Raw genomic sequence first — 18,934 nt, forward strand, 5'->3', positions numbered from 1 at the left:
ACAGTCATTCTCAGACTGACCAGAGTTCCATTAAGGCCCCACACCACACGTACGGATCGCCACTGGGCTTGGGAAAAGCAGCCAGCAAAACCAGACCACTCAAGTCTAGCTGATTTTGAATGTGGAATTAGATAGTTTATTCATGTAGCTGTGTGTCCTGGGTGAAAAATCGAATCTGCTGACATGGGCAATAAGACCGGTTTTCTCAGACTGGGTCACATATTGTAACACATTCAGTTGTTGGATTAATTGTATCTAAGTCATCACTACTGTCAATAATGATTTGTTTGTACTTTGTACAGGTACAAGCCCCATGACCTATAATAATTTATCAAGAGGACGTCATACCGTCACTGTGAGGGGGAAATGTCCTGGTGATGACAGTTTATACAAAAGAACAAAGGTCCAGTTCAGGATCCGTCGTGGTAGTCGGAACTAGACATTCATCAACTACAACTGGAGGAACTGTACACACATTTGATAACTCTATTCAATAGCATTACATGACATTATTAGCATTTATCGCACTTTGTTAGATTGAACTATTAGTTTGAAGATTAGCAAACACGTACAGAATGTAAACTCACATTTTGTGTGTATGTAGTTTTGACATCAAACCTTGCAGTGTTAATATAATTTAATATACCTGAACATCTTGTAATCTTTTGAGAGCAGTGGCATAAAGGATAGATTTGTAGCTGGATAACCAAGTGTTTGTATTGCAATTAGGGATGAAAACGATCATGGTTTTTTGGTATTCAAGTACTTTCTAGAGTTTTGAGATCGAGTACTCATGGATACTAGCTACTTTTAGTTAGTCATACCCATTTGACATGTTTTATTATACTGACTAAGCAGTTTAAAGCTTTTTCAAGGAACAACAATGAAACACACTGTATTATAGTACTGATGTTAGTGTCCCTGACAAGATGCCAATCAAATCCTATAGCCTCCATCCTGATGGCAAATACTTCATGTAAGCTGAGTCATGTGATTTTAATGAGTACGTGTACATGAGTACCACAGCAAATTTTACTATCTGATTACCAAAATCCTAACAAGTACTAGAGTATTGCAGTATTTGCTTCAGCCCTAAAGCTAATTGCAATCATTATTTGTTAGTGAGCCATTGTTATAAAAGGTTGTGGAACAGGAGTTACAGGACACTGTACTCAGTGTACTGTGGATGAACATTTTGAGTACAGTATATAGGTGTCTCATTATGCGTAATAGACAGTAATCATGCCATACTGAAAGCCTTGGTCCATAAAATTGTGCACATTACTGCAGCTGTTTGTTATGGAAAATGATGCACTCTTGACTAATAGAACAGTTAGTAACTACCATGCGGTAGTTGGAAAACCGGGTGACTTGCAATTGTTTGTAAACTCTCCACAGGGTGACTTGTTTGCTTCTGAACTCCCTACAGGGTGTAAGGATATGTGCCTGCATAAACCGTCTACAGGGTAATATTTGTCACAGGGCTATAGCTGAACTGTACAGGATGACTTGTAATGGATCCATAGCTGAAATCTTGACTCTTAACTGAACTCTCAACATGGCCACTTGTTACATTGCTAAAAGAGTGAACGCATGCTCTAACAATGTGAATGTACTATTAGAGTATATCTAGATTGTGCACTTGTTAGTGGTAATGGTTACCAAGCTCTATCTATATACATCAATCCATAAAACTGTATAATTAATATGTGACTGAACCCAAAAAAATAGATTGAGCATGTGGGCACAAACTATACCCAGCCATACAACAGGTAATATCTCAATACTGGAATTAGGAATTTGCATTCTGTCACTCAAAAGTTTAATAAAGGCTGAAAATTGCACGGCAGTAGCATGATGCATAAAACATTATAAGTGATGAAAGTTTAGAAAGTAAGCAAAATTACTTATGTGCCCACATGCAGTAATACCAAAGGCCAAGTCCTTATTAAATTTTTGATGATCTCTTTGTTTAAGCACTTTTGAATGATCCCTGTTACTGCTGCTAGTAGGCCTGCATAAAATATGCTAGCATAATAAAATGCATAATAGGCTGGGGTGCTATGCCAGCATAATGCTAGCATATTAGGTGGATATTTCAGATTGATACTACCTAATAGAGTAGTAAGTGTAAACTGCCAACTGCAATAAGCACTCAAATGCATTGTACATATCTCCTTAGATCGATACTCTCTAATAGAACAGCCATTTTGTAGTGAAATAGTGTACCAGTGCATTCACTGAAAAAAAATTTTTTTAAGATATAAGAAATGTTGCTAACGTAGGAGCATAATGCAAGCATAATGGGAACACTGAATGAGCATAATAATTATGGTGAAATTGTTGGGAAATTCCTGAAAGAATTTTAAGCTACATTTGCTGAGCATGTTTGACTCAGGCCTGTTTGCTAGTTTGTAAAATTCCTGTAAACTTATTTACAGTGATAGAATAATTCATATAACTTCTACATATTATTATGCCATAATATTGATCACACTTTACAGTAGTCCAATAAGTGAGAGACAAACACACATACTGTGTGAAAAAGATGCAGTTTAGTGGCATCAGTGTAATCCCCACCTCACATTAATAACATAAGGCCTAATTTAATGATTTGTCTGATTTTGTCAAGTGGGCAACAGCTGCCATAAGATAAATCACTGTATTCCGGCAATTCATACAGACTATACCTATACTGAGTTATTATAGAGTTTCATTATGTACAGTATATCGATGCTTAAGATAAGTATAATATACTACAAACATGCAAAGATCAGAATCAGTGTTGTCATAATGACATGTTGTACAGTTGACTTTCCTGAAGTGTATACTTCTATATGTACTCTATAGTATAAAATAAAATGAAATTGGCAGAGTCAAATTATCTGTAAACATTCAAGCATCAATCGGATGGCTGCATGCGAGGTTCAAGGCTTCCCAAGTCCAGTCGTGGATGTTACTCTTGCTATCAACTTTACTTTCCATTACTTAACAGGGGCGGATCCAGACTTTTAAAAAGGGGGGTTCCACTTTGGAATTGCAACTTCAGCCTAGCTGTAAGTCAAAGACCAAAAAAAAATAAAACAAAAAAGGTCATCACCTGCTGACAATAGCTGCCCCTCACCATAGATGCCCTCATCAACTACATTTCCTTATTTATAACTGTATATATCATAGCTTGCTACACTACTCCTCAAAAGACTACGGTGACTGCTCTATTAGAGTATCTCGATTTGACTGCTCTATTAGAGTATCTCGAGTAAGAGAAGCTCTTTCAAAAAAGGGACCCTTTGAACCCCCCGGATCCGTCTAAGGACCCGCCGATTATGCAGGCATAATTATGAGCATAATAGATGCCTGAAAGCATTGAGAATAATGCTAGCATAATAGGTAGAATATTTGTGTAATAGTATGAATTCTTGCTTATTAAAATAGCTATCACAGAAAGATCGATATACTCTAATAGAACAGTCAGTAACTCTAATAGAACAATCACATAGCTGACTGTTCTATTAGAGTATATCGATCTTTTCTGTGATATGCATTTTGACAAGTAAGTTTGTGCTTCAGCCACTTATTATTTATCCATAAACTGTAAATTATTAGTAGAGTATGAGAACTGAGGCATAAATAGTTGGGCATAATTTGAGCATAATAGGTAAGTATTGAGCATAAATTTAAGCATAATAGGTAAATTTTTGAGCAGTGCAGCATAGCATAATAGGTAAAATTATGAGCATAATCGGCGGGTCCCTAGATCCGTCCCTGCTTAACATCTTCAAACAGAATGCAGGGCCACCACCAAGTAGTTCTCCAGCAATTATGCTGTAAAGCCTTATAAAAGTAAAATAAATGAGATTGCATGAATTTTGTATCATGTACATAGAATCTAATAGACTTACTTTTGAGAAATTCTCAAAAACCAAGCATATTGTGCTCAATATAATGCTTTCAAAACCTTAAAATCTGACTTTTTAATATGCACACTTTAATAGAGTAAATTGCAGCTCTAATGGATCTTATTTTGTAAAGTATGAACAATCAGCTCAGAAACAGTACTTACAGTGATAACTTAACCTGTTTTCTGATGGTCTAGATCTATGTTGTACACTCATAGTTCACTGTGTATGGGTGTGCACACTGACAATTTAAATTTAAATGCATAAAATTATCATATTATTAGGCCTGAGTCAAATATGCTCAAAATTTTACCAAAAACTTTCAGGAATTCCCTACGCATTATATTCTTCACTGTTTCCATTATGCTTGCCTGCATTATGCTCCTAGGTTAGCACAAGAACATTTTAATCAGTGAAGGTTCTATTAGAGTATTTCATTATAAAGTGTCTGTTCTATCAGGGAGCATCAATCCAAGGAGCTATGTATGTATAATGCATTTGAGTGCTCTATTGCAGTTTGCAGTTCCAACTGACTACTCTATAAGGGACTACCAATCTATTTTCATGGAATAGTTTGAAATATCCACCTCCAAGTCTATTATGCTTTCATTATGCTGATACTTTAGCTATTGCCTATATATGTTTGAAACTATTGGTAATATTTATGCAAGCATAGGATCCTGAATTATTTCATTGCTTCAGTATTTCCATGTTATTTTCAACTCACAACTAGACAGCTTCCATCTTGAAGCATAAGAACATACACACACACACACACAAGTGTGAAAGTGATGCTGCTAATTTTATTATTGTATATAGTACAATGAACATGCACGCACATTATACACAAATGGAAAAACTCCTAATGAATTCAGTCCAAGTTACAAAAGTACTGAAAAAAGAAGTGTTTGCAGAGAAAACAAGATTACAAGAATGTCACATGCACAATCCGAAAAACTATACAATAATTAAAAATTCATATGTATAAGATACCAGGATATAATTATAACTCGAGGTTGAGAAAAAATTGCTAAGACATTGGAAAGCAGTATTGACAGGATTTACATGCAGTTACACATGCACACACATACTGTACACTCATAACACCTTGTCCTCTTACAATAGCTATATAGCCGTGCTTTTGCACTTGTAACAGGTGCTATTTACAGCATGTATATACACACATAGTGTTGACTCCATCAAATCTTATTCACCCTGGTCATATAACTGCTAGAATAAGAAAACAAGTTTGTTTGAAGTGGGATATAAACCAAAAGTAATCATTGGTAGACCTATGTATTGAAATGAATGAAGTTACATAAAACCAAACGGCAGCACCTGAAACATTATTTTAAATAACAATTATTTACCTATACTTTAGTGACACTAAAACGTATACATTTTCACATTATTAGGTTGAATCCCTATCCATCAAGGAATCCATTGATCTTTACTACTAGCAGCTAATCACTCCATTAATGCTGACTTCACTGCTCAATCTGAGGGGTCAGCAATAAAACATAACTGAATCTCTTAGACCACGTGATGAAATCTTATTTACACAAAATTTCTGCATATACCAAGTGATTGGACATTAGCAATGAAACCATTTTTTGACAATTTTGTAGTATAAACCTAATACCATATTGCCTCGAATTATGGCCGGTCTCGTATAAACGCCTGGTCTCGTTTAATCGACAGGGTTGATAACAACGTGACCACCATGAATGCCAGTTTGTAGTATTCATAGCTTTAATAGGCATCATTTAATACCCTTTGTTGTGTCAACAGAAACCTTTTTATAGCAATTAACTTAAGATTTAGTGCCAAGCAATAGAAATAAATGCCTGGACCATAATTCGAGACAATACGGTAATTCTGTTAACAATCTTTAGCTTTTTGTGGATTCCTTGGTTCAGTCTTACTTAGTATTTAGGATTCTACAAAAGCAATTGAAGCCTGTATAACAGCAACTAAGCAACTACAACAACATATGTGACCGGGCCTGCAAAAATAGGGTATGCATGCATGTGGGCGCATAAAATTTGCCTACTTTTTAAAACTTCAATTCATTGTAACTTTGTATTCCATTATTGCTTAGCTATGAAATTTTTATCACTAATTTAGTTGCCTATAAAATAAAAGTTGCAGAATAAAAAAAATTACGGAGAAATGAGATGTTATGTGGCGAGGTATATAGTTCGTGCCCACATTCCCTATCTCTGTAGGTCCAGTCACATATGTCTAGAGAGATTTAGCACATATAAGTGATTTAGAAACAACCATATATTATGGTTCATGTACACCAAAATTGTTTACAGCACGTGCTTGGTAACACTGTCATTAGCACCTTACCTGTATATTAGAGTAGCTTGACAATTTATTTAGCATTCAAAACTTTGTAAACAAGTAGCTAGATATTTTTGGTTTCTTGTTGTAGCTACTCGTTTACAAAGTCTTGAATGCTAAGTAGTTGTAGGTAAAATTCGGTTACACAAAGTGAGTAATAGATAGGATGCTACAACATATTAACCAGCTATGTATATATGTGTGCATACTGTTAGGCTACTCCAAATACTTGAATGTAAACAACTAAATCTATAACTAAAAAACAACAGAATAATTAACTAAAACTAAATCTAAAACTAAAAAGATTTAACTAAAACTATAACTATATAGCAATTTGCTGAGTTTTACTTTATTAAAATATTGAAAGAATAAAAAAAAAACAGAATAATTACATACTGCATACTGTTAGCCACAGATATAATCATACTGAATGAGAATAATTATGGAATAATTGGCTGGATACAAGAATAACAAAAAGAATAATAGGAGAAATTTTTGGGAAATTCTAGAAAGGATAATAGGTAAAATTTTGAGCATAACTCCAATTTCTACAATTACTCCAATTTCTACAATATAGTAGCCAAGCATAAGATGAACATAAGACAGCATTCCAGTAGTTTAGTGGTGACCACAACACTGCCTGAGTTAAACTGTGGTGAGATTTGAGACTACCAGAAGCCCTGGAATGTCTTCAACACATGAAATACCAAATATCTAATGCCTGGCTTTCATCCACAGTGGATACAGTAACACAAGACATTACAAAAACAATGAAACCACTGGACAAAACAACAAGATTGTACTAAAACAAAATAAACGCCTAATATGAATGCACAACAAAAAAATTCAAAAAGAAAATGACGGAGGGCTGAACGGAATAAGGATGAATCTGCAGAATGGCATGAGGTATGGTGTTCTACAAAAATGGACTATTGACAAAGAAAGAATAATGGAAAGAATTAATAGAAGAAGCAACAGGCTGGATGCAAATCCTGTAGAAACTTGAGGCAACTGAAAATGCTCACAAAAAGGTAACAAGTTCCTGTGGTGAAGACTATGATGACCAAGAGATTATTTTAGTGATCATTCATTGCTTGGTAATTCTCTACTAGTTGAAAACTAGCAACTACACTGAGTCTAGCCTAACTTGTGATCCCAAACCCATAATCAAATGCTCCGAGTTGCTCAATATAAAGAGTCAAAGCGTATCGTGTCTTTGAACTGGTTGGGCATCAAAGCCACGAGCAAACCATGTTCCCGTGATATTGCTGGGGCAAATTCCCATGCTAAAGTGGTATAATATGTATGTTATAGTTGTAATACACCTATGAGATTTGTATCTGATTTGTAAACATGACACCTGAGGACCGCAGGCCCAAGGGTGGAGTTGTTTACAAATCAGATACAAACCAAATGGGTGTGTTATAACTGATTTGTGGTATGGGGCATGCACATATCATAGTCACCCAATTGTATCACGGAAGAAACAAGAAGGCAAGGCTAATATTGGCTACTGCTGAGCGCTGTGTACAAGGAACGATTTTACCCACTATTTACTGTCTTGGTGCACGTGGTTAGTTAATTCATTGGTAGCACATTGTGCCGTATCAATGCCAATCACTCCAGCCATTGTACAGCTTCACATCATTTAGGCAGGTGCCTGATATTCATTGTTGAATGGTGCAGCACTACTTCTAAAAGCAGAAAATTTGTCAGGAAAAATATTTGGCAAATAGTAACAAATGCTAATTGCTATTGTATTGAGTTACAGGTTGTATTGTATAGGTTATATCCATAGCATGGATATGTACAGTAGCTAATGTAGATATATATATAGTTAGTTTCATGATAAAAGTTTTCACTAGTTTGTTAAAGTCAACCTGTAGATTAGCTGTAAAACAAAACTATTTCAAAACAAGAGGCGGAGGAAAATAATTTTGAAGTTACTACTTTTGTATGAGATGTCCAGTTATCTAATATAAATATTGTATATAGCTAACACTACTTATTATGTACGTGTAGTTCGATCTGAAATTGCATAATAATAAACACATAATGTGAGCTTACAATTTTGTATACTTGCTAATGTCCAAACTATTATTTCTATGTAACACTGTAATGTAAGAAATGCTAATATGAGTTACGTATAAAATGTGTATACACTATATATATCCTCCAATTGTAGTAGAACTTCTACTGACGACCACGACGACGGACTATAAAGCTGACCCTTTCTCTTTGATATATCCTCTCTCCAGGACATCTCCCCCTCACAGTGACACTATGACGACCCCTTGATAAATTGTTGTAAATCATAGGACTTGCACCTGTACAAAATATACAAAAATAATTAGCTTTATAACGTTTACAAAAATGCAATTATTCCCATTGGCAGAATAAGATTGTGGTATTGCTAGCTGTAGACAATTGAATAATTTTGTTTAACTGTGCTGGAAACAAACAATTATAACATACAGTATGTTGTAGACTTCACTTTAAATACAGCTCTAGGTTTAACATGGTGGAAGCTAAGTGGATAATTCTGCTACTATTAACATGTTTTATTGTTGAATCTGTTTTTTTGAATCAGTAATTTTACTTATTATCATCACTTACAGCGTCTAAATCTCTGCCTGTCCAGTTTGCAATCAAATACAATGTTAGAATGAGATGGATCAGATGAAAATGTGATAGTTGCATCATTGCCTGACACTTCAGCAGCTGTGTTCACTGATGAGATCCAACAATCTAGTGTACAGTAAAAAATACAGTGATATTATTATCAACATGTAACTACAACTCAAATCATAGGCAATATTAGATATAATACTTTTACGTAGAATGCTTGTGAGAAACGTAGCTTTTAGAATATCATGCAGTTAGTAAAGTAAGGATCTTTATGTAAGTGAAGTGGATAACTATATAGATATAGTTGCCATTCCGTTTAGTTATTAAAGTTGTGCATATTAAAATTTTTCGGTTTGTTTACTAATAGTAAAATGCCAGGAGCGCCAAGCTAAAAATATTGTAATTACAATAAAACTCTAACAATAATAAAATGCAATTTCTACCTACAAGATTATCACCCAATAGCCAGCAATATAACAGAGGTTATGTTAAACCATAGATAATGTATGCGCTATCTATGGTACTGTTTATATAGGTTTGCGTCCAGAGTTGGGGTAATCACTTTAAAAATGTAACTAGTTACATATTACTAGTTACTTATATCAGGAGCTCCTGCTTCTATACAATGTAACACGTTACAGTTACATATTACTCCCAGAAAAAGTAACGAGTTACATATTACATGTTACTCTGAGGGCTATAACTAGTAATATTATTACATATTACATTAATTTTGTTCATTACAAGCTTTAAACTAAGCCCATCCTTCTAAATACATGCTCCCAGCCTACAACTACAAGTGACACGACTGAGCTCGAGACACTTCTCTGGTGTAGTTCAGCCTCAAAAACATGCTCTGTTGTAGTATCTTGATCTCAGGGCACTCCCCATACACTATCACTCTTTGTTCTTGCCTGTACAGCCATCTTCAGTGCTGTCAGGACCCAAATTGCAGCCAACCACGCACTGGATACAATGCACATTAAATGCATTACAATTTCCTGATGTAATATTTGCTATGTATTATTCTTTACTTTGTCATGTAATGCGTTATATTACTTCATTACAACATAAGTAATATTATTATGTAATGCATTACAAATGTAACTCGTTACCTCCAACTCTGTTCGTGTCACAACCATATATACACACTTAACTTTGTTTACAAAACAATAAATCCTAAATGTATATGCAACTACTAGTACCAGAATACATACCTCTACAAGTTGCTGCAGTACCAGTCCAGCTGCCTCTACCACTTTGTATCTGACAAGTCCTACTGGAGCTACCTGACAAATCAAAACTGCTATCACATGTGATACTACAAGATTCTCCATCAGCAGGAGTATCATCACGTGCTAGTGAACACGCAACATTTCCATCATCTGGGTCAGTCAGTAGTGGACATCTGTTGTCTGATAAGTGGCCTATAGAGGTAAGTTATACATCTATATTAATTTTACATTTGTGACAATGGGAAGACGAGAGCATGCATAAGGATGTAGACACAAACCAATTTGACATATTTTCAATCTACAAAGACGTGGTTTGATAATAAGGAACATGTATAGCTGATCTTACAAAAAATAGTAATTGTGTCGAGCTAATATAAAAGTAAACCAGTATGCTGAATTGTGCAAACACAATATACATTAACAAGTGAATAGTAATAGAGCACACGTGATTTGTGATATGACATCAATATCATTCAATTGGGTGTATGCACTGTCAAGATATTTTTGGTGAAGGTCATGATTATTCTTTTGTGGCAAAAAGTAATCATTGAAGTTAATAAAGTTTGATCGAATTTATTACAGAGCATTAGTGATATTAACTGTAGTTTGGTCATGATCACCTGAACCTAGTGGAACAAACATGTCTTGCTAGGTATGCCTGAAATTCTAGTAAATGTGTGAGATATTTGAAAACATATTATGGTGAATTTTTAGGGTTTTGAAATGCTATTGTTTTAGAACTTAAACGTGTACTATGTACTAAAATGTTTAGGAAACACAAACAGACCAGAGATCATCTCATATATACGTACCACACAACGTATACATACAAACTGTGTTATCACTGAATAACTTACTAGCGGTACACATGGAAATTTCTCCACTCCATGTTCCATTTTCATAACATGTCCTAGAATCACTTCCACTTAGATCAAATCCAGCATCACATGTAAAACTACAACTGTCTCCAGCATTAGGACCTCCATTTTCCCCATACTCACAGTCAATCATCCCATTATCAAGAGTGAGTGGGATACATATTTCTATAACAAATATTAGCTTCTTATAAAGTAGCTATGTGCACGTGTGTGCAGTATATTGTACATATGTGGGATTCAAATAAGAACTACAAATAATATAATCATACACTTACGTATATGTAACACTTCATGTTCAGCATCAATAAATCCAGGATCGCCGGGACATCTAGTTCTAACTCTCACTTGATTGTCTCCTGGTCTTACTTGCTGTGAAGCATAGGTGAAAGGACTGGTACCTACAATAGTACAATCATACATCAATTATGCAAATAAGTGAAAGATGGAAGCTTTAATACTATAGTAGGGATCAGAAAGACGTCTCTACAATCACAGATACTGTACTTCAGTCTTTAATTTAACATTTTTTGCACAATTTCATAATAATAATAATAATAATAGGAGTCATGCAATTGAGAACTGATGATGAAGCTTTATAAAGAGAAAGTCCTATTTTCATATCGTGGTACTGAAAAAGTTTGTTTGTATAGCTGCAACTTAATCATTATGTCATTAAAATAAAAATTATGGAGGTGCTCTATAAATATAGCAAATCTAATCTTATTATTTTGAATCAGTTTGCATTCAGCAAAATCAACATTCTGGACTCTAGCCCTCTTGCTGCTCCATAGTGAGATGCTGTAGAAACTCTCCTAATATTTTTTATTATTAAATATACCTGTTTTGCATGGACAGTCAAAGGCACTGCTTGAGATTTGCTGGCATATTTACACCCTCTGTTTTTGAGCCTGTTACTGCAGGTTTAAGATACATGGAAAATCCCATTTAAGCCACAGTACATATGTATAAACTATAAATTACAAATCTGCTGCTTCCAACATCACCTCTATGAAAGCATTTGTGTAACATTCTGTACTGAAGGAAGAAATTTGTGAAATGAATGAATGCACTGAAAATATACATTCAACTAAGTAATAGAATTGTCTGCCTATAGCTATGATGTGGTTTGACTTCAGCAATTCACAACCACCGGTTGTATCTTGTACCTGTACTACACCTGTAAATGTTACATTAGCACTCTTTATAGAACATCCAACAGAAACTGTACTTTATTGTCATGAAATACAGTACAGTTTAGGTGTTAAACTGCCCACCAACAGTACCAATGGCGGATCCAGGATGGGGCATTTGGGGCAAATGGAGGAGCCAGCCATACTTCTGATTAAAATAGCTAGCTACTAAACTTCATGTCACTCCAAGTTAAGATCAGTTTATAAACATGAGCAAGTTTGTTCTACTAAGTATTTGGGTGTATATTTTGATCGGCATCTCACTTGGCAGGTTCATGTGGATTATGTTCTTGGTAGAGTTAGAAGGAAACTTTTTGCTATGAATCGGGTTAGGCTGGCTTCCTCTAGAGTTCTGCAGTTGCTATATCAAGCTTATATTTTACCGGTGTTGGATTATTGTGATACTGTGTGGTTACCATCAAATTCTAGTAGTACTCGTCATTTGGAAAGACTCAATTCTAAGTTTACATCATCTTTCCATTCCTCTGATAACTTTAACTTCCGATCATCTTTAACTGAAAGGCGTACTTTTCACACAGCTGTACAGGTTTTTAAAATTCTCAACAAGATTTCCCCTCCTTATTTACATGGGATTTTTTCATATGCTGTGGATGTTACTGGTCGCTCTGGTAGAAATTTACACCGATTATTTGTTCCAAGTGTTAGAACTAATTATGGAAAACAGTCTTTGGCGTACAGGGGTACGGCCATATGGAACAGATTACCTAAAGCACTATACAGTGCTAAAACTGTGAATGGTTTTAAAACATTATTTTGTACAATGTAATTCTGTTTTATTGTGTATGTATGTACTTATATTGTATTGTATTTTTTTTGTTGTGCTCTCAGGGCATAGCTGAAAAACAGCCTTCTTTGGCTGACGCTATTTTCCCTGATTAAATATCATTTAATAAAAAAAAATGAAAATATGCACATTTTAATAGCATATATTACAAATCCACTTGAAACCAAAGCCAAAACAACTCTGAAATGGTCACCCAGCACCTACGTGAGTACTAAGCGCCTCTAAAAATAATTATCGTGTTGCTGTTGTTTACAACATTCAGAGCATTTAAACAGCTTTTAAGACTTCACAACCACCTGAAAAGATCAAAATGGCAAAAGCAACAGTGAGACACTACTAAGAGGTGATTATTTGCTGCTTCAAAAATGCAACAACTAACAAGAGAATCTGGCTCTCCCCAACCATCTACAACTTGGACTGTTTGTGCCCCTCCCCTTGCCAGCTCCTGGATCCGCCCGAGTACTTTATGAAACTTTAAACCTTAATAAGTACAGTTATGTGATTGTAACTAAACTACAGGCACCAGAAGTTTGTTGTTAATAACCCGCAGGAAAGCTGGGCATGGCCAACATTATACCGGAACTCAATAATCAATAGTTTAGTTCACAGACAACTACTGGGTTTATGGGTTTATGGCTTGCTGTACGCCACAAGTTTACGGTGACAATGTAACACTAACAATAACATGTACCTGACCTATTAACTTTCCTATGAACATGTTTATGTGTGTGACTATGGTGCTATGTCAATGCATTACTGGGCTTTAATCCACTAGAAAGTTCTATATAATTATTATGAACAATAAAGCAATGCCTTGTATGTGCTTTAATAGCACTTGTGACAATGCTTTGACTATCAACTGCTATACTGACAGCTGATTCTGAAACTATGCTGATTATCCAGTAAACATGATTTGTTTTCTACAACATTTGTAATCAGATGTTGGAAAATCTACACACATTTGACAATCTCCTAATGCTTATGACTATATTAAATAGGGTGCCTTAAACTTTCAACAGTACTGTAATTAGAATCACTAGTCAGTGCTTTAAATTACAATTCTGTCAGTGAAATATTTGAATAAGTGTATAATATACTTAATGGCAAAACAATGAATTTACTGAATTATATAATTGTACTCATTTCATGCAAGACATTAAATCTGGTTGTCCAAATATGGTCACATTTATTTTTATACTACTACGTATCTACCACCAGCATTAATTACTTACAGTCCACAAAATTTCTGTTGTTCAGTTTGCATTCATAAAGAGCATGTGGATCATCAGCAACAAATTCAACAGTTATGGTTAAGTCATTTGATGAAATACTGGCATCAAGCATTGTAATCTCACAGTCAGCTACAGAGTTAGATAATGTACATGAATATTATTACTGTAACAGTAACTGCATTGCAAAACTGTTGAATTATATGCACATGTTTACTTACTTGCCTACTTTTATATATAGATGTATAAAAACATTATAAGTTGTGACTTGCTCTGCCAAAAGAGCTCATATAGTCTTTCCGCGTTTGACTAATCATAACTGTGTACAATGTAATACCTTCAAATTACAATCAGCAATAGTGCTAGGCTAGAGATATACTGTAACCAAATATGAAGCTGACATTATTCCTTATTCATAAGTAAAATTATGGGCTGTCAGGTACATGCAATCAGAAAGACTACACAGTATAAGTCCCCCTCACTGTTTCACAGATCTGTTCACATCATTCTATGGATTTAATGTGTTTAGACTTATGGCACAAAGTTATAATATTATAATCCTCTACAACATTGTGCAGCTGTTGAATTATCAAAACCATACACTGTACAGTACATGAATATAGGGGTATAAGAACACTTACGTGCAGTGCATGTTGTTGTATCACCGGTCCATGTCCCTGAATCTATACACATTCTGGAGTCACTACCCTCCATAATGAAGCCACGATCACATGACAAGCTGCAAGTATCTCCAGTATTAGGACCTCCATTGTCACCAAGCTCACAATCAACTGTCCCATTTCCAAGAGTGAGGGGGCAACATATATCTGCAGAAAACATCAAAAGTACATTGACGTACAGTATCACTGATTATATTAATGGAATGGAAGTTCTTACACATGTCAAATCTCTGATGTACAGAAGAAATAAACATGTATGAGAGTACTTGTCTTCGCTTACAGGCTTGACAACGAGCTTGAAAGTGAAAGACAATACCAGTAGTTTTCTGCATAGCCAATTATTAATTATTTGGGCACTGAATACCAAATAATTTATTGTATATAGTACAGCCATCTTTTGAGGATCTGATTTACCATGTCACCTATGTGGTTCTGAAAAAGAAACTGTAGCTCACATTGTTTCTGGGTGTCCTACATTAGCTGGATCATTGTATAAGAAGTGCCATGATCAGCCATTTACATTGCTGTTGGTGCCCCAATGACAATAGGTAAAATTTTAATGGCGTTAGCTTCCAAAGTTTTTGTAATTCAAGTTTCAAATCTGGGTATTTCGATAACTTCTCGTGCTCCTTGTCTACTATATTAGGAATAGCCACTTCGAAAAGTATAGCTGAGTGATTTAAAGTATCGTGGATGACAATACTGATCTATTTGCAGATATGTAATGGTCAGTCGACTTAATCGCAAAGTCTCACAAAATTAATCTTGACACGAATACCAGTAACAACAGGTTTTGGGGTATGCAGCCATGGCTTATCACTTTTTGGAATTTCATAAAATTCACAAACATTTTTATTATTATCATCATCATCATGTTTATACTTGGTTGTATAATTTTTATTATTAGCTATTGTTGAAATACACATAGAAATAAAGCAACAAAAAGAAAAACTGGTACAAATCTACAAAGTTACAGCAACCATGGTAACTTCACAAAGCTTTAAAGATGAATACTACCCCAAATTAAATAATGTATTTACAGGATCTTTCTGGAACACACAAAGTTGGTCTTCTACTTAAAATTACATTTTTGGGTACCGCTCATCTGTTAAGGAAAAGTACTGAGTTTCCAAGAGCTCTGGTAGAACTCGATCTTTTACAATTCATTACTTTTTTAATCACTTCCGGTATTGTAACCGTGTTAATTGCAAATAATAATTATAATACTAATAATAATAATGGAAGTAGTTGCAACCAATCGATAAAAATTTCTGAAATCTTTCTCCTAAAAAACTTGCTATATGGTACTCTATTAAGATATACTTCATTACTTACTGATGGTCAAATCTTTAGTTGGACGATCATGGATTTGACCAGGACACTGAGCTCGCACCCTAACAATGTTTTCTCTTTCCCTCACACCATCATCTTCTGTATAGGTGTGGGGACTGGTGCCTACAGAAGGTAATACATACTGTATGGCATGTTAATATATCAATCAGACCACTTACAATTCATAAAGTCCCTTTTGTGTATTCTGCAGTCAAAAAATATATTTGGATTTGTACTATCAGAAGTGAATGTGACTGTTATGCTCTTATTCATTGAAGTGATAGATCCATCAACAACTGAATTTACTTCACAACCATCTGAAATTTGAGTGGTATTTAATATCATACAGTACTATGCAGTGCTTTCAGAATATAACCTGGTTTTAATAACCATCCATTTTGGCACATAAAAACATTCAAAATAAAGTAGTTAACACCAGCATGATATGGCTACATTATCTGGCTACCAATTGTCATAAAGTCATTATGTTGTTCAAGCATGCTTTGCAGAGGCAGACTTTTGTAGCTTTGTAACAACTAACACAATAATTCTGGTAGCCTTGACTTATACACTGATGTATCTAAAATTGTGGCTAAAATTATTGTTAGTGCAGGCTAAAGGTATACTGTAATTTTACAAATCAACACTATATGCAGATTTCTGAATTTCCATCACATGTAATCACAAAATAATCAGGCAATACGAATCCAAGTGTTAATACCAATATTATTTATTATTGAAATTATTTATTATGCTTATAACCTATGACACTGGAAAACAATGAAAAGTATATTACAAGTGCTTCTAACACATGGGATATTTTAGATAGATACACCACACCAAACCCTAAAATGTTTTTTTTCTAAAAATAATTCCATACAAACGATTAAATATGTGTGAAATGATGGCTCCAACTGATACACCTCACTTGTAAAATTTCATACTTTTGCTTTTCTATCTAATTAAATGCAGTTGCTTAGCATACATACATAACAATTGTGGGAATTGTGACACACTAGTACTTCATATACTTCACATAAAATATCAAATGTACATGCAATGCCATACCAATGATACATTCAGCTGATAAAGATGGTGCCCAGTTGCCCTTATCATTACAGGTAGTTGTGGTTGTGTCTCCAATATTGTAGCCTTCATCACATGAGAAACTACAGGTGTCTCCAGGAGTGGGTATTCCATCATCACCCAGTGAACAATTGATTGAACCAAATTGAGGAGCCTTTAATTTGTCGCAATCTGTAGAAAAATATTTTTACCAAATTTAACATGCCAGACTTGAACATCCTCTTGTGTGCAAACTGAATTCGAACTTCAGTTTCCAAAACAAGATCCTCTTTGCTAATTTTGATTCATTTTTACTATATAATAACTATACAGTATTTATATGTAGTGCAAATACACTGGGGAAGATACACAACCTGAAATCAGGAGGTAAGTAGTTTGGTTTTTACTAAGGGATTTTTAAACTACTTTTAGTAGCACGTTTTATTTAATGCACCTTCTCTATTAGGGTATTTGAACATTATATTATAACATTATACATGTAGTTTTTATTAGAGCATATTGCACAGTCTTTCCACATTTTGCGCATGTATGTGTGCATGCATGCATGCGTGTGTGTGTGTGTGTGTGTGTGTGTGTGTGTGTGTGTGTGTGTGTGTGTGTGTGTGTGCGCATGGGTGTGTGTGTGCATGCGTGCGAATGCTCTACCAACCATGTAGTGATGGTGCGAGTGTGCAAAAATGAATACTGTACCTATTAGCCTACAAGTAGTGTTATCACTCCAAGTACCATCATCACCACATGTTACAGTCATTTCACCATGCACCATGTAACCATCATCACAAGTGTAGGTACATGTGTCACCAGGATCAGGTACTCCATCAACTCCAAGTGAGCAATCAATCATTCCATTATCAGGAGAAGTGAGCGTAGGACATTGTTGTGCTATAAAAGATGAAAGCACAACCTTATTTACATGTGAACAGGATAAACAAGTTTTGGAAGCTGACATGCCATACTGTACCTTGTGAGTGTATATATACAGTCTATACTCACCATTTGTTATGGTGCTGCTCAGGAATAGCACCAGAAAAATTAAACTCGCTCTGAAAATCATTTCACTTCAATAAAAATGTAATAAAAGTGTCACTCTTGCTCCCTCTTTTATACCCACTCCTGATGATTGTGTAATATCCTGTTTTAATGACTAGTGTTGTCATATGATGCAATCATGTATAATATTATTTTATTATGTCATTACTCATCATAATTGACATAACTTTACTTAACTGTGGCTTACGAACATCTGTACTAATGGCATGCACAGTTGCTTGAAGCATAGCAACTGCCAAACTAGTTATTCATTCATTTCATTTGATAGACATTATAAGTTATAATTGTAGGTACATTTTATCTATGGCTTTTCAGAATCACTACTATGTAGAGGTGAGGATATACATAGATATAAGTAAGCACAGCTTGAAAAATGATGCTGATTTTTCACTTCTGAACTGGCATTTGGTGTTTTATTGTAAGCACTAATGCCTATATATGAAGTGCTGTAAGTTAGTTAAATTCTTGTAACAGATCATAATCTGTAAAGTACATCAATATCAATTAGTCAAAAAAAATTAAATTGCTTCTTCTATACATTAAGTTATATTTTACAGGTCAGTACTTAATGTT

The 18,934-nt window shown here is 34.8% G+C and overlaps 2 protein-coding genes across 2 annotated transcripts in view; one reads left to right on the forward strand and one right to left on the reverse strand.

Moving 5' to 3' along the window:
- LOC136246956 (uncharacterized) overlaps positions 1 to 651 on the forward strand; it is a 46,085-nt gene extending 45,434 nt beyond the window's left edge. The window contains exon 25 of the mRNA XM_066038556.1: positions 303 to 651. Coding sequence (XP_065894628.1) covers positions 303 to 439 — 137 coding nt within the window. The 3' untranslated portion in view covers positions 440 to 651. The remainder of the gene's footprint in view (positions 1 to 302) is intronic.
- Positions 652 to 8,270: 7,619 nt separating this feature from the next.
- LOC136246951 (P-selectin-like) lies at positions 8,271 to 18,402 on the reverse strand. Its single transcript, XM_066038553.1, has 12 exons — positions 18,305 to 18,402; positions 18,002 to 18,193; positions 17,294 to 17,482; positions 16,405 to 16,542; positions 16,229 to 16,348; positions 14,855 to 15,040; positions 14,217 to 14,345; positions 11,265 to 11,387; positions 10,969 to 11,154; positions 10,094 to 10,303; positions 8,865 to 8,996; positions 8,271 to 8,575 (listed from the first exon to the last, which is right to left on the reverse strand). The coding sequence occupies exons 1-12, from the start codon at positions 18,363 to 18,365 to the stop codon at positions 8,442 to 8,444; spliced, it is 1,800 nt and encodes a 599-aa protein (XP_065894625.1). The 5' UTR covers positions 18,366 to 18,402; the 3' UTR covers positions 8,271 to 8,441.
- Between the last annotated feature and the right edge of the window lie 532 nt (positions 18,403 to 18,934).

The sequence above is a fragment of the Dysidea avara genome, chromosome 2, assembly GCF_963678975.1.
Source record: "Dysidea avara chromosome 2, odDysAvar1.4, whole genome shotgun sequence".
Lineage (NCBI taxonomy): Eukaryota > Metazoa > Porifera > Demospongiae > Dictyoceratida > Dysideidae > Dysidea > Dysidea avara.